The sequence below is a fragment of the Equus asinus genome, chromosome 15 (genome assembly GCF_041296235.1).
Source record: "Equus asinus isolate D_3611 breed Donkey chromosome 15, EquAss-T2T_v2, whole genome shotgun sequence".
NCBI classification, from domain to species: domain Eukaryota; kingdom Metazoa; phylum Chordata; class Mammalia; order Perissodactyla; family Equidae; genus Equus; species Equus asinus.
In genome coordinates, this window is record NC_091804.1 from 5,316,536 (window position 1) to 5,332,055 (window position 15,520).

A 15,520-nucleotide genomic window follows, 5' to 3' on the forward strand; every position below is an offset into this window, starting at 1 on the left:
TGTTGCTGCTGTTTTTAAAGGCATTCGAAAGGGCTTAGACCCAATATTTGAATGAAGATGGAAAATCAGCAACAGGTTTTGCTAAATAATCAAAAGGTTCACCAAGATAGCTTTTGGGCAGTGACGCTGACAACAACACAGGGTTTCGAGTCTGAATCATCTCCTTCCTGGTATGTTCCCAGTGCAAAGGCTCCCTCTGAGAACGCTTGCAAGAGTTTACACTGCTAACCTCGGAGATAACCTCGTCAGCCAGGCATGGGTCTGGTATTATTTACTTGTTTTGTCAACATCCCTAGCAAAGCATTAGAACCTCTTGTAGTTAATCCTAGAATACTGAAGTTGGCAAAAGTGGCTAAAGTTTTGGAAGAATGCAATTTTGTTACCTTCATATCCTAAAAAGATATTTAGTGGTTAAAAAAACAACAAAATTCAAATTGCAACAAATATAAGTTAGTGTATCAGGGTCTGTATGAGCATCAAGTAGAGCTGACTTCCTTGCCACTATCTGCATTTTCGCCTGGACCTGCAGCTTTGGCCACAAGCTCCAGAGAACCATGCACTCAGGACTCTAGGTGTTATGGGGTGAATTATGTTCCCACAAAATTCATATGTTTAAGTCCTAACCCCCAGTACCTCTGAATGTGACTATATTTGGAGATAGGGCCTTTAAGATAATTAAAATAAAGTGAGGTCATATGGATGGCCCTAATCCAAAATGACTGGTGTCCTTATAAGAAGAGGTGATCAGGACACAGACAGGGATGGAGAGAAGACCGCGTGAAGACACAGGGCGAACACAGCCATCTGCACGCCAAGGAGAGAGGGCTCAGAAAAAACCAACCCTGCCATCACCTTGATCTCAGACCTCCAGCCTCCAGAACTGTGAGAAAATAACTTTCAGTTGTTCAAGCCACTGAGCCTGTGGTACTCTGTTATGACAGCCCAAACAAACAAATGCAGAGTCCTAGAGTCCTAGTGGCTCGCTAGTTAAATAACTACAGAAGGTACTGGGTATTGAAATATATGTTCTGAGATAGATAATACAAATATTTTAGCAGAAATGCTGCTATGTTCTGTAGACAAGTGTTTCATCCATATTTGGAATCCATGTTAAAAGAAGAATAAAGTAAAATAGAAGGTAACCCAGGCACATAAAATAGAACCTTAGGGAAGAAAGGCTAAAAGACCTGGGTCTATTTGATACACAACAAATAAGACTTGACTTAGCCATTGTTTCTTAGCTCTGGCACATGGAGATGTAACGACGGCCCACCAGGACCAGTTCAACTGACCCCATCTTATCAACGAGCAATTGAGAGTTGCTTTTCAGGAACTGAGAGTTGATCTCTTGTCCAGTTCAGACCAGTTGAGACCACCAACCCATCAACTGGGCCTGTGCAAATGCCCAATAAGTGACCCTTTTGACATCAAGGGGCTGAGAACTCCACCTGCAGATCATATTGACACCACCATCTTGTGAACATGCGTCCTATGAAGAGCCATGGAGCTTGACTACACTTGTGCAGATCATCAACTACCTCACTTCTCCTTACCTCCGATCCCGTCTCCGTACTTCAGATGGCCCTGCCCTACATCCCATAAATTTCGCCCCAAGCCCCGGATCAGGGAGACAGACTTGAGAGCATTGCCTCCTGTCTCCTTGCTGGTTGACCTTGCAATAAAGCTACTTCTTTTCTCAAAAGCTGATGCTGTAGTAATTGTTTTCTTTATGTGCATCAGGCAGAGAAACCCCACTTTGTGCAGTAACAGAGAGTGGTTCCAGATGTTCCCTCCCCCTACGGAAGAATCTAAGGTAAGAAGTAAATGCAAGTTCAATAAAAAGAAATTTAAACACACATAAAGAAAGATTTCCTGACAACAAGAGCAATTTTTTTAATTTAAAAGGTAACATTGCTGTGTTTTATATGGAAATGTTACAAAAATTACATTTTGAAGGGCCTTTAAATGTGGTAAGCAGCACTTGTCCTGCTTGGTTGGGCATAAGGAGCTACACTGGTTATTCTTTTCAAAGCCCACAATTCTGTTATATAAAATTATATTTCTCCCTGCCAGCAGCTCGTCAAGTTCCACAGAGATTCTGTATGGAGGGCCCTGGGTGTGCAATGAGACACACAGCTCTAAACCTCACAGCACTCTTTCAGAACAGACTCCTGCTCCCCCCCAGGTCACACTGGCCTACACAACAAACAAAACTTTTGTTTTTTGTTTGTTTTTACATTTTTATTTTAACTAGTAAAAGTGGTGATGCCAATACAACCGTGGAAATGCAGGCTGTGCCCTATTTTGCCTTATGCATCATGAAGAAAATTGCCAGCTCAATTCTCACTTCAAAGTCTTTATTGTGACGACGTAGTGAACAAAAGACACAGTTTGATTTGCAAATGCCAGGCAAGGCCAGTGGTGGGGCCAACTGGGAAGAAAATACTGTTTTGAACCAGTTTATTGTCACTGAAGGAAAATATTCATAAACTGCCAGGCACGTGGAATATCCCGATGTGTGTTCACTTCGTTTTTAGAGACTCTTAGCATTGAGGAGGATCTTAGATCTCATCTAGTACAATCTCCCACACAAGCAGAAAGCCCTTTCTTGAGCTTCTACGTCTGTTTCTTTACAAACTCTTTCAACATTTGGTGAAATTTCTACTTCTAAACTAGGTACTCCATTAAATAAAAAGTAAACTTTTACTAGGTTTTTCTTATACTGGGGAAAAAATATGCATCCTTAGACTTTGTTCCCATTGGTCCCAATTTAGTCCTAAGGTTTGGAAGATAAAACCAAAATGTACAAGTGTGTGTAATAGTGTGTGTTATACATGCAAAATGGGTGGCTAAAAAAAATGGGAACATATACAAATTACTCAGGTAAAGTACAAATCGAATGTGCGCGGTTAAACTTTTAAAATCCAATGGAAACTTCTGATATGGCTGAAATGATGAAGGACAACAGGCTAATCATAATGTATCTAAGTAGCTAAAGAAGGAGGGCCACAGTATTACCTTAACATGTTGAGCCACAACATTATTCTGTTTGGAAGGGTTGAGGTTGGTGTGAAATTCCAGGTTTCACAGCTGGTGAGAAAAGACCAGACCTTGAGTCAACGATCTGAGAACAAGAAGTTTACTTGGGAGGTGATTCCAGGAAGCACCAGTAAGGTGGTGAGGAGAAGAGAAAAGGAAGGGAAGGCAGCTAATAAAACACATCATTACACATATTACCACTATGGACAGCTAGAACTTAATCCCATGGAGGAACTCTGTGAAACAGTATAAAGTTCACGTCTCAGGGTTATCCCACCTAAGGGGTGAGGGAGCTAGGGTATTTATACTCTGGCTTATGTCAGTTGTGTATAAACAAATGTTTTCACAGCTGGTGGGAAGAGACTAGACCAGCGGTGTCTCAGTGTAGGTTCCCTCAGAAGCGGACCTGGAGTCAAGGATTCAAGTATAACTGTTCTTTTGGGAGTTGATAGAGAAAGTAGAAGTAGGGGAGCAGGGAGGTGAGACAGGAAAGCAGAGTCTGCTCCTGGAGTATTAACTTCCTGGCACCACTGGCCTGCCTCTCACACAGGGCAGAGGGCCTTCCACAGTTCTGGCAAATCTTGCAGACACAGAGGTGAAGATCCCAGCGGATGGAAGTTGTCCAGACCATACACGCACAAAAGAGTCTGAGGGATATGGGCGGGTCACTGAGAACTCATTAAAGTGATAACTCATTAAATAACTCAGCAAAGTAAAAAAACTGATCATGTATCTAGTGTAGTAGACACCTTGGAATTTTCAGTCAAATCTATCCAAAATAAAAAGTCATCTTGCCAAGCAGAAAGGGCGGGGTCTGGGTTCTGGGTCAGCCCCTGGTGAGCTTTAACACCTTGCATGAGCTTGGACAGGTATAAAAATGAGACAATATCACCTGTCCTAGCCCTCCTACATCAAGCTATGAGGATAAAATGAGATAACATATAGGAAAACCCTTTGAAAAATAGAGAGTACTGAACAAAATACAAAGTATAAGCCACAATGATACGCGCCCAACTGAAACAAGAATTTTAGTTCATATTTTAGACAAATTATATTTCCTTTAACTTGAGACTTTCATCAGAAAAAAAAGTGAACAGTAGATCATAGCACATTTAGGATTTTCTCTGGAGCCTCATTCTTTGTTGTTGTTGACAGGAAGATGGCAGCAAAATGTGCTGATGACTCTTTTCTTAGATATAATGAGCTGTTGATGATTTGTGAACCCATCCCTGAGTTACAGGAAGTCTACAATAGTGCTCCCTGGCGAAAATTTCATAATTGTCTTTGTATCAGTGAATATAAAGCTATATTTTCAAAAACAAACAAGGCACAGAAGATAAGAGAAGTTTTCCCATTTCCTTTACTTACTATTCTGTCCTAGATCAACTAATTTTAAGTAAAAATATTAAAGGCAGTGGTGAGAAGTAGGACTTCTTTCAGCTTCCACATCTCTACGGGCTTTTGAAAGACAGAGATATACTAGATCATGTGTGTTTTTAAGTCCAGGGTTCAGCCTAAATTTTTAATTTTGTTCCCCCCCATGAAGTTTCTAAGATAGGAATTTTCCATTCATTCCCTCTATGGAACATCAACAGCCTCAGAGCCACTCAGGAACACACTGGAAAGGACTATATCTTTTCAACTTATTTTTAATAACAACAATAGTCATAGGGAGAAAAAAGACCAAATCTTTTCAGGACTGACTCTGTGCTTGGCACTGAGCTAAGCAAATCGTTGGATTCTAACATTTAACTTTCCCAACAAATCATTAGATATGATTTTTATCTCCATTTAAACATGAGAAAATTGAGCAATAAAACCTTTTTAATGCCACTTCAAAGAAGAATTTATACATTTGAAAATGACAAGGATAACTTATGGTTCAGGACTGTCTCATGCTGAAAAGTCCCTTCAGAACATGCCAATATCTCCTTGCTGAGAAGCATAGGTGAGCCAGCCTTCACTATTAAACAATGATGACATCAAATCTCTCTTTTGGGAAGAGTGCTATCATCAGTACAAAAGAGAAACAGCTCTCCATCCACAGCTCTGCAAGCTCTCTGTAATGAGTGTGAACATTTGGACAAGCTCCGTACATCCACGCACTTGGTTTCCCAACTAGGGGATAAGATCAGCCAAATCGACACCTGCCATAGTTTAGATGGACAAGTCCTTTGCCACCACCCAACGTGCTCCTTTTCCTATTTTTGAACAATCTTGACATACTCTTTCAGGCACAAGAAAGCACAGCAATTCAAAACGCCCTAATTTTAACCTGGGAAGACTCAAGAAGGTGAAAGGCCAATCTCAAAAAAATAATAATTGCTGAAGATGATGATCAACATTTATTGGGCACTAAGTTTGCTCAAGACACTGAGTAAAGCCCTTGACATGGGTAATCTCAGTGAAACTTCACAATTCCCCTATGTTGGAGGTATTACTGTTATTTCTATTTTACAAATGAAGCAACTCAAGTTTAGAGAAGTGAATTAACAGACCCTGCCTGCATCTATCTGATTTAAGCATCAAAACACTCAACCACAAAGATACCCATGGATGCAGTAGGACCTCATTAAATTAAAATACCAAAGTTTGAAATTACTTAATTTCACTTGGTGAAGATCCTATTTTGGTGAAGACAATATTTTAAAATCGATTTTACTATTTCATATGGCTGTACATAAGTTAAGCAAGTTAAAAAGACTATTTGCAATAGACCTGTACTACATAATAATTTGTCAAAGACAAACACAGAAGCACTAATTTCTGGGATTAAAACTTAAAGACATATAGAAATTCTCAAGTTATTGACTTGACAAATTCACTTATACTTAGGTTTTGTGTTGTGCGTGTGTGTGTGTGAGTAAAATCCTGAAATGCTACCAATTATTTCACCATAACTTATATCTACTCTAATGACGACCATTCTGAAGGCTGGCATTCTGAATTTAGGAAACCATAAGCTACAAGGCCACTATGTCTAACTATACCTATGCACTTTTGACTATCTGTGCTCCTAAATAGGTGCACAAGGATGTGGTTAATCATGGGAACTATTCCTTAAAGGGAATTAAAGAAGGGCATACAAATTGAGCCATGTAGTGCCATCATTTCGCAAAAAGCACAGTTGTGAATAGGGCATGGATTTAATTCCTCATGTGTTCCTGTGATAACCACTGTACCTTGACTTTCTTGAATGCTTAGCTCAGGTGGTGGTTCCAGAACGTCATCGGGATGCGGGATGCAGAGTCCGTGGAAGGGCCCCAAGTCAAAGCACTCATGCAGGAGCTGCATGTTCACCCTTGAGCACACACTCATGAACCCGACAGCTACACCTTCCACCTGAAACATCCAAAACATCTCATTACTCTATCAGACCTCAAATGAATTCTCACCCTGAAACTTCAGCATAAGGGTGGTTGGTAGTTTGGCAGGCACATATTTAAGGGAGGGAACACTGTCTTCCTTTGGTAGCTCTAGTGTCCGGCACAATGCATGGCACACAAAACATGCTCAAAAATGTCTAATGAATAACCACTGTGGACAATCTTGGAAGCAGATACATAACCGGGAAGTTACCAGAGAGCTCTTGAGGGAAAACTATTTGGAACTTAACATGTACCCTCTTTGCCCAGACAGTTTAACTTGAGACTGCCTACCCCACATCCTTTTTATTATCCCACTGTAAGTCCAGTCTTCCTGTCCACTTTCCTCCCCTCTACCATGCACAGTTCTCAGTAAGACCAGCCATTGTTCCAGTGTCCATCTGATGGACCCATGATTCAGAGAAAGTTCATGGTCACTCACTCTTTATCAGGTAGGAACTCTTTGATTTTCCTGAATCTACTTATTTATTTGATTGAATGGTCTCATGGGGAGGAGATGTGAGGAAAGAGGTTTGGTGGGAACATTCAAGAGAGGTATACTCATAGCACAGGTTCACCATGTGGGTCTGATTTGCAAATGCATCACCCCCCAGCATCTTAACAGATACCTGATTCTGAACCTCTTGCAATGGCCCCACGATTTTAGGCCTTTGGTGAGGAATACACAGGAGAGAAGATGTGTGTGATGGTGTGATATACTAAGAAATATATATTTGGCAGTCATCCCTGGTTCCTGGCACAAACCTCCTAAAACACTTGCAATTTCCTAAGAGATTTCCTGTTTTTTCATAATAAGCCCCTTTCAGTGATATCTGAGTTTATGCTAATAAGGTGACTCTTGGAGAATTGGGGCTGGTTGTCAGAGGAATCGACCATGTGATTAGAGGGTTGGAACTTACAGCCCCACCCTCTGACCTCTAGGGAGGGGAGAGGAGCTGGAGATTGAGTTCAGTCACCAATGGCCAATGATATAATTAATCATTAATAGCATCACCATAAAAACCTCTAAACAATGGGATTCGGGAGCTTCCAGTTGGTCAACACACTGAGGTGCTGGGAGGTGGTGTCCCAGACAGGAAGCTCTCTCCCTTCCCCCACACCTTGCTCTATGTATCTCTTCCATTTGGCTGTTCCTGAGTTGATCCTTCACAATAAAACGATAATAGTAAGTAAAGTGTTTCCCTGAGTTCTCTGAGCAGTTCTAGCAAATTATCAAACTCAATAAGGGGTTGTGAGAACCTCTGATTTATAGCCAGTCAGTTAGAAGTACAGGGGACAACCTGGGACCTGCGGCTGGCATCTGAAGTGGGGGCAGTCTTGTAGGCCTGAACCCTTAATCTGTGGGGTCTGTGCTAACTCTGGGCAGTGTCGGAATTGAACTGCAGGACATCTAGTCGGTGTCCGGAGAGTGCAAGAATTGGTTGTTATAGGGAAACCCTATACATTTAGTGTCAGAAGTGCTGTGAATAGAGGAGAAAACTTATCTTTCAATGAGTAATTAGCTGATCTGCACCTATTATTAGTACTGAAATATTACAAATTAACAATGAAATTTAATTCTATCATATTCCACATCGACAGATGACTGTGATTGAAATTGTTTATTACGTCCCTTCAATAAGTCCGTATTTCATTCTTCTCTGCAAGGAAAGCATTTAAAATTTTAAAAGAGAGGAAGAGACAATGCATATTTCTTTATTTAACTAATCTTCTTGTGGTAATTATTTTGCAATATATACATAGGTCAAATCATTATGTTGTACATCATAAACTTATACAACGTCATATGTCAATTATATCTTATACATAGGTCAAATCATTATGTTGTACATCATAAACTTATACAACGTCATATGTCAATTATATCTTAATAAAATTGGGAAGAAAGAAAAATACATAAATTTCACAAAAATAATTCTTGTTGATTTAAGCAAATTCTGGGTTTTAAACAAATTCTAGTTGACTGATTTGACTCTGACAACTCTTTTTAGAAACCAGCATCTACTGAGTCCTGTCCCTCAGGTGTTCAGACTTTATTTCTTGAGACAACCATCCCATTCAGGCAGTGGAAGAACTCCACAATCATAGGCACTCCCTAGTCCCAGGAATTAAGCATCATCCCATCAATGGCCAGTCGGAGAAAATGGTTACTACTTTTAACCTAGTAAAGCAGAGAATTAAGCCACAACAATGTTCAGTCTTTTAAATGACACAGAGAAAAACTAGGTATTAAACTATTTATTCTCAAATGTGTTGTCTAGTTTAAAACCATTTGTTTTCAAACATGTGTTTGAAAAATAAATGTGAGACTCCCTTTATTTTCTCCCTAATGCTGAAATACAAAGGGAATTTTAAAAATTATTTTTTTCATGCATATTCTTTACAGGCCCCCCAAAATGATACTAGCTGTAAAAGGCTGGATTTACACAGCTGTTTTATAAAGCCATTGACACTTTAATAAAAGTCCAAAATAAACATTTTAATTTTTTTCCCAAATAACAAGTGATTGTTTGTCTTGTTTGCACGCGTGAACAAAGGCTGCGTAGCCGCAGTTGTCTGGCTTCTCTGTAATTTTAGGCCCAAGACTCAGCAGACGCTGATTAACCAATCCATCTACCATATGTGCAGAAAGAGACGGCCAGCCTCACTCTCGGCAGGGAAAATTGGCATCCATCTTGGTTCACATGGAGATGTCCTTCTAATCTACAGCCACACTGGCGCAACAAAACTTCGATGGCCTGAAATACCTTTTGCTGGCTTCATGGCGAGCTGCATGTGCATGATAAGAATGTATTATTTATAAGACCGCTGTGAGTAATGAGCTATTACACTAATGGCTCATTGTGTTTGGGATTTGATTTCAAATGGCATGGATCACACATTCTGATGAAAATGAGAAAAACATGTTTTGCCATTAGGAACAAAGATTTAACGTTCTCCAATTCTACAACCTGTTATATTCCCATCATTCATCCCAGGTTGTGACAATTCACAAAAGTTCACAATTATAGACTGCAACAGAGCAAGGACATATTGTGGAAGTGTCTGCTTTTTCCTTTGGGTTTCTTTCAAATAACTATTCTGATTTGAGAAACACTGTTCTGAAATAGGAACTTGTGGGAGCATTCAAATGCATCTTTGTGTGTGTGTTTTCTGAAAAAATAAATTGACTTAATGGACTTTTTTTTACTTGTACAATAAAAACACATTAATTACTGGCTGCTATCTATTCTCCAGGTGGCAGAGGTACTTTCCACTACAAAGGTGTCTTCAATTTTCTTATACTGCAGAGCAAAACTGAAAGTTTTGTTGCTGTTCTTGTTTTTCCTATACAGATCTACAGGATAACACATAAGGCTGAGATTGTTAGAAATCCATATGTTCAGTGGCCTTGTCTTCACAAGCAGGTGCATTTATAGACACATGTGCACTGTACCGTTCAGGCTTCCACCTAAAAAGCCCTACGGTCACCCATCCCTTTTGGGTGACAATACTCCACAATCAGAGTGCCCTCATTGTGACCACTGCCAGCTTTGATCCCCTCTGCCTGATGCCAAAGGCATGGCTGAGCTGGCCGGCTCTGCCCACCCACAGGTCAGTGATGCCTACTTAGACCAGAGCTACCCATGCTGTGGATGATGCCAAAGCAGACGCTTTGCCCATCTGTCTCTAGGAGCCGCCCTTGGCCTCCAACTGCCCTTCCTTGAAATCTCAGTTTGGAGTAAACACCAGATGTCAAGGTAAGCCAGGATAAAGTTATGAAAAGCAATTTGCAGCAAAGTGATGACTCAAATCTCCTCCAAAGTAACTATCAAGCCGAAGAACGAACTCACAGTTAAAAACCTTTCATTAGTCAAGGGTTTCCCACAGTGCACAGGCACAGCTCCCAGGCATTCTACATGCACGGCCTGTAACTACCATGGGCCAGTTTGAGAAGAGACAGAATTGATGTACTTTGTTCCATTATGTCCGGTCAACTGTGGTCACCTAAAAGCATGGTATGCCGAAAAGCCTCGATTTGTAGCCTTTGCTAATTTCTGTGCTGTAAATACTAACATTGTGGCCAAATTTTAAGCTACCAATGTGATGTCACCAAATAGGCAGTTGGGAAAGGATGCCCAGTAGCCACCATAATATGGTATTTCCACTATACAGAGACCATAGACATAAATAACCTCAAGAGTGTAGATAATAGTAAAATAATTAGGAAGGGATAAGTGTTGAGTATTTATTAACTTTGTTTTTAGTATAGCTTATTACACTGCAAGTTTATAAAATTTAATTTTTAGTAATGGCCATGCTTAACAACCAGCTTGCAAAGTTCCTGAAGATTTAACAATCGGCTTTCATGAGCCAAAGCAAGCTAGTTCCAGCATACCACCACCTAAAAGGGCCAGCCTGAGAAAGTCCAGGTCATTGGGAGAAGGGTCCAGGGAGGCAGGTGGGAGCAGAGTGACAGTAGTGATCTCGAACCCAAAAGGCTTAAGACACCAGACATGGCTTGGTATAGACTGGAGATCCGCTCCCAGATCCTAGACTGGCCTGCTCCCTATTGATGGTTCCTGCTTCTGCCGTTCCATTTTAAGATTCTGTGGTCTCCTCTCCACAGAACACAAAGCATCTAATGTCTGAGGCAACACAGCCTCTTGGAGATTGGACTGGGTTCCATTTGCCTCTTTAGAAACACCAAAGGATCCTTGCAGGGTTGGAACTGCAATTTTCAGCCTGCAACTTTCCTCTGAGGTTTACACACTGAAAACGTGTAACACATGACTAGAGAGGGAAAGAAAGTGGGGGAAGAAGTCCCTGAAACTTTACAAGCACTAACTCAAGTGTTTGGTGTTGAAACTAGCACCTTGAAACCAAGGAATTGAAAGCCTTCTCCAGAGTGACATCGGTTTCATGGCAGCACAAAGATGTCCATCATTGTTGTCCCCCCATTCAATAGCAAATATTCAGCATCCATCCATGAACAGAAGAGCCTCTGGGGGCACTGTCGGCTCCAACTCCAAACGCCAAGGGACCTGGGAAGAGTTTTGCCTACCTGTGCATTGGGAAATAGGCAGACAGACCTTGGGCCTGGCTGCGGACCTTGCAGAGGCCTATGAACTGACTCCAGCCCCTCTTGGCTGCGGTCCAGGAGCCCCTGGAGAATACTGACTTAAACAATCACTCATAGAGGAGAGAGCCTTTGTGAAAGTACAGGTTTCCAGAGAAGTTCCAGGACTCCATTGGAGCAAAAAAAAAATATAAGTTAGGACACACTGGAGTGGGGAAGAGGAACAGTGTGACTTTACTCATGTCACCCATTCCCCAAGGAGGCACAGCTTAGGGTCAAGAAAGATCTTTCTTGGTCTATGATTTATCCTGTGGGGGAAAGGGAGAGAGTGCTAGTGAACCATGTGGAATGCTTCCAAAGGGGCTCATTTCTCTTTCACCCTATCCAGAGTACTAAATCAGGAGCTCCATGACTAGGCGTGGAAAGAGAGCAGCAGATAGGACTCTTGGAGGACATTAAAGGGATACAGATCCTAATTGTGTTGCAGATTCCATTAAGAAGCATGCCCATGAGATACTGGGAATGCCTCATTGATGAATCCCCCAACTGGCCCAAGTGCACCCCCAGCTCTTTGTGTGCCTCACCCACATAGCATCCTACCCCATGGCCAGCTCCTATGCACACTCCCAACAGCAGCACAAGAAGGCTTTGGCGGACTGCTAGGGAGCATGCACAGAAAATCAGTCAAATTGGTCTGTGCAGTATCTTTCTGAATATGTCTCTTCAGGCAAGGGAAACAAAAGAAAAAGTAAACAAATGGGACTACATCAAACTAAAAAGCTTCTACACAGCAAGAAACCATCAATGAAATGAAAAGACAACCTACCAATTGGGAGAAGATATTTGCAAATCATATCTATGATAAGGGCTTTATATCTAAAATATATAAAGAACTCATACAGCTAATCAACAAATAAATAAACAACCCAATAAAAAAATGGGCAGAGGATCTGAACAGATATTTTTCCAAAGAAGATATACAGATGGCCAATAGGCATGTGAAAAGATGTTCAACATCACTAATTATTAGGGAAACGCAAATCAAAACCACAATGAGATATTACCTCATGCCCATCAGAATGATTATTAAAAAAACAAGAAATAACAAGTGTTGGAGAGGATGTGGAGAAAAGGGAACCCTTGCACACTGCGGGTGGGAATGCAAACTGGTGTAGCCACTATAGAAAACAGTATGGAGATTCCTCAAAAAATTAAAAATAAATCTACCATATGATCCAGCTATTCCACTTCTGGGTATTTATCCAAAGAACACAAAAACACTAATTCAAAAAGATATACACACCCCTATGTTCATTGCAGCATTATACACAATAGCCAAGACTTGGAAACAACCTAAGGGCCCATCAGCAGATGAATGGATAAACAGGATGTGGTAAATATACACAATGGATTACTACTCAGCCATAAAAAAGATGAAATACTGCCATTTGCGACAACATGGATGGACCTTGAGAGTATTATGCTAAGTGAAATAAGCCAGACAGATAAATACAAATACCATATGATTTCACTCATATGTGGAAGATAAAACAACAAACAAACAAACATATAGATACAGAGAATAGCTTGGCAGTTACCAGAGGGGAAAGGTGTTGGGGAGGGTTAAAGGGGTAAAGGAGCACATGTGTATGGTGATGGACAGCAAGTAGACTTTTGCTGTTTAACATGATGTAGTCTCTACAGAAGTTGAAATATAATGATGTACAACTGAAATTTACATAACATTATAAACCAATGTTACCTCAATAAATAAATAGGAAAATTGGTAGGATCTGCAGGCCAGAGAGACCACAAACTTGAGCTGTAGTGCCATCTTTGGGAAAACAAGAGAGGCTGTTAGCACTCAGCCTGGTGCTTTGCAAGATCCCGAGAATGCAAACAAGCTTTAGAATTCTACTACAAGAGAGAGCAGGAAGCCTGGAGCAGATGTATCCACAGAAGGTCTGAGAAAGCCTCAGAATCTCTAGCAGTGCTGATGCAGGTAGTTCTCCTCTGAAGACAGTAAAGACTGGAGAAAGTGACTGCTACTTCAAATGTGAAGACAGCAATACAAAACTCCAAGGAACATTAAAAAATCAAGGAAACATGACACCACCAAAGCATCTCAATAATCTTCCAGCACCCAAACTCAAACACATGGAGATCTCCAACTTACCAGATAAAGAATTCAAAATTGCTGTTTTAAGGAAACGCAATGAACTATGAAAAAAGACAGAAAGACAATTCAAAGAAATCAGGAAAACAATACACAAACAGAACAAAAAGTTTAACAAGGAGAAATCATAAAAAAAGAACTGAATAGAGATTCTAGAGCCAGAGAATACAATGAATGAAATGAAAAATGCAATAGAGAGCATCAACACCAGACTTGATCAAGCAAAAGAAAGAATCAGTGAGACTGAAGACAGGATCTTTGAAAGTATCCAGTTAGAGGAAAACAAAGAAAAAAGAATGAAAAAGAGAGAAGAAAGCCTACAAGATCTTTGGGATATCATCAAAGGGACCAATTTGTGAATCACTAGAGTTCTGAAGGAGAAAGAGGGAGAAAAGTACAGAATGCTTACTTAAGAAGTAATGGCTGAGAACATCCCAAATCTGGGGAGAGATTTGGATATCCAAGATAATGAAACTCATGGGTCACCAAACAAAATCAGCTTAAAAAGATCCTCTCCAAGACACATTATAACAAAACTGTCAAAAATCAAAGACAAAGAAAGAATCTTAAAAGTAGCAAGAAACAAAAAGCTTATAACTTACAAAGGAATCTCCATAACTCTATCAGCGAATTCCTCTTACAGGCGAGGAGAGGTTGGGATGATATATTCAAAGTGCTAAAAGAAAAAAACTACCAATCAAGAAAGCTGTCCTTCAGAAATGAAGGGGAGATAAAGACTTTTCCAGACAAATAAAAGCTGAGGGAGTTCATCACCACTAGACCTGCCTTACAAGAAAAGCTGAAAAGTGTTATTCAAGCTGAAATGAAAGGATGCTAATTAGTAACACGAAAGCATATGAAAATATACAACACATTAGTAAAGGTAAGTTTATAGTCAGACTCAGAATACACTAATACTATAACATAGTGGAATGTTAACCACTTAACTCTAGTACAAATGCAAAAGGACAAGAGTATTAAAAATAACATAGCTATAATAATTTATTAGTAGATACACAATATAAAAAGAGGCAAATTGTGACAACAAAAACATAAAAGGGGGGAGTCAAAGGATAAAGTTTTTGTGTATGATCCAAGTTAAGTTGTTATCAGCATAAAATACACTGTTATATCTATAAAATGTTTTATGTAAGCCTCATCATAACCACAAAGCAAAAACCTACAGTAGATTCACAAAAGATAAACAAAAAAAATATAAGCAGTACCACCACAGAAAATCATCAATTCACAAAGGAAGCCAGTAAGAGAGGAAGAAAAGAAGGGTACTACAACATAGCCAGAGAAGAAAAAGATAGCATTAGTAAGTCCTCACCTATCATTAATTACTCTAAGTATAAATAAATTGTATTTTCCAATCAAAAGACATAGAGTGGTCGGATAAATAAGAATGCAAGACCCAACAATATGCTGCCTACAAGAGACTCAGTTCAGCTTTAAGGATATATACAGGCTTAAAATGAAGAGAAGGAAAAATACATTCCATGTAAGTGGAAACCGAAAGAGAGCAAGGTAGCTATATCTATATCAGACAAAATAGACTTTCAGCTAAAAACAGTAACATGAGACAAAGAAGGTCATTATGCAACGATAAAGGGTCAATTCACCAAGAAGATACAACAATCATAAATACATATATATCCAACATCAGACCACCTAAATATTAAGTAAATAATAAAAGATATAAAGGTAGAAATAGAAAATACAATAATAGTAGGGGATTTTAATATCCCACTTTCAACAATGGATAGAACATCCAGACAGAAAATCAACATGGAAATGTTGGACTTGAACAATACTTTAGACCAAATGGACCTAACAGATATATACAGAACATTCCAT

At 39.9% G+C, this 15,520-nt stretch overlaps 1 protein-coding gene across 5 annotated transcripts in view; it reads right to left on the reverse strand.

Moving 5' to 3' along the window:
- Positions 1-15,520, reverse strand: part of CFAP61 (cilia and flagella associated protein 61) — a 295,450-nt gene that overhangs the window by 219,452 nt on the left and 60,478 nt on the right. For all 5 annotated transcript variants that reach the window (XM_070485505.1, XM_014855816.3, XM_070485506.1 and 2 more), the window contains one exon: positions 6,222-6,381. In XM_070485505.1, coding sequence (XP_070341606.1) covers positions 6,222-6,381 — 160 coding nt within the window. The remainder of the gene's footprint in view (positions 1-6,221; positions 6,382-15,520) is intronic.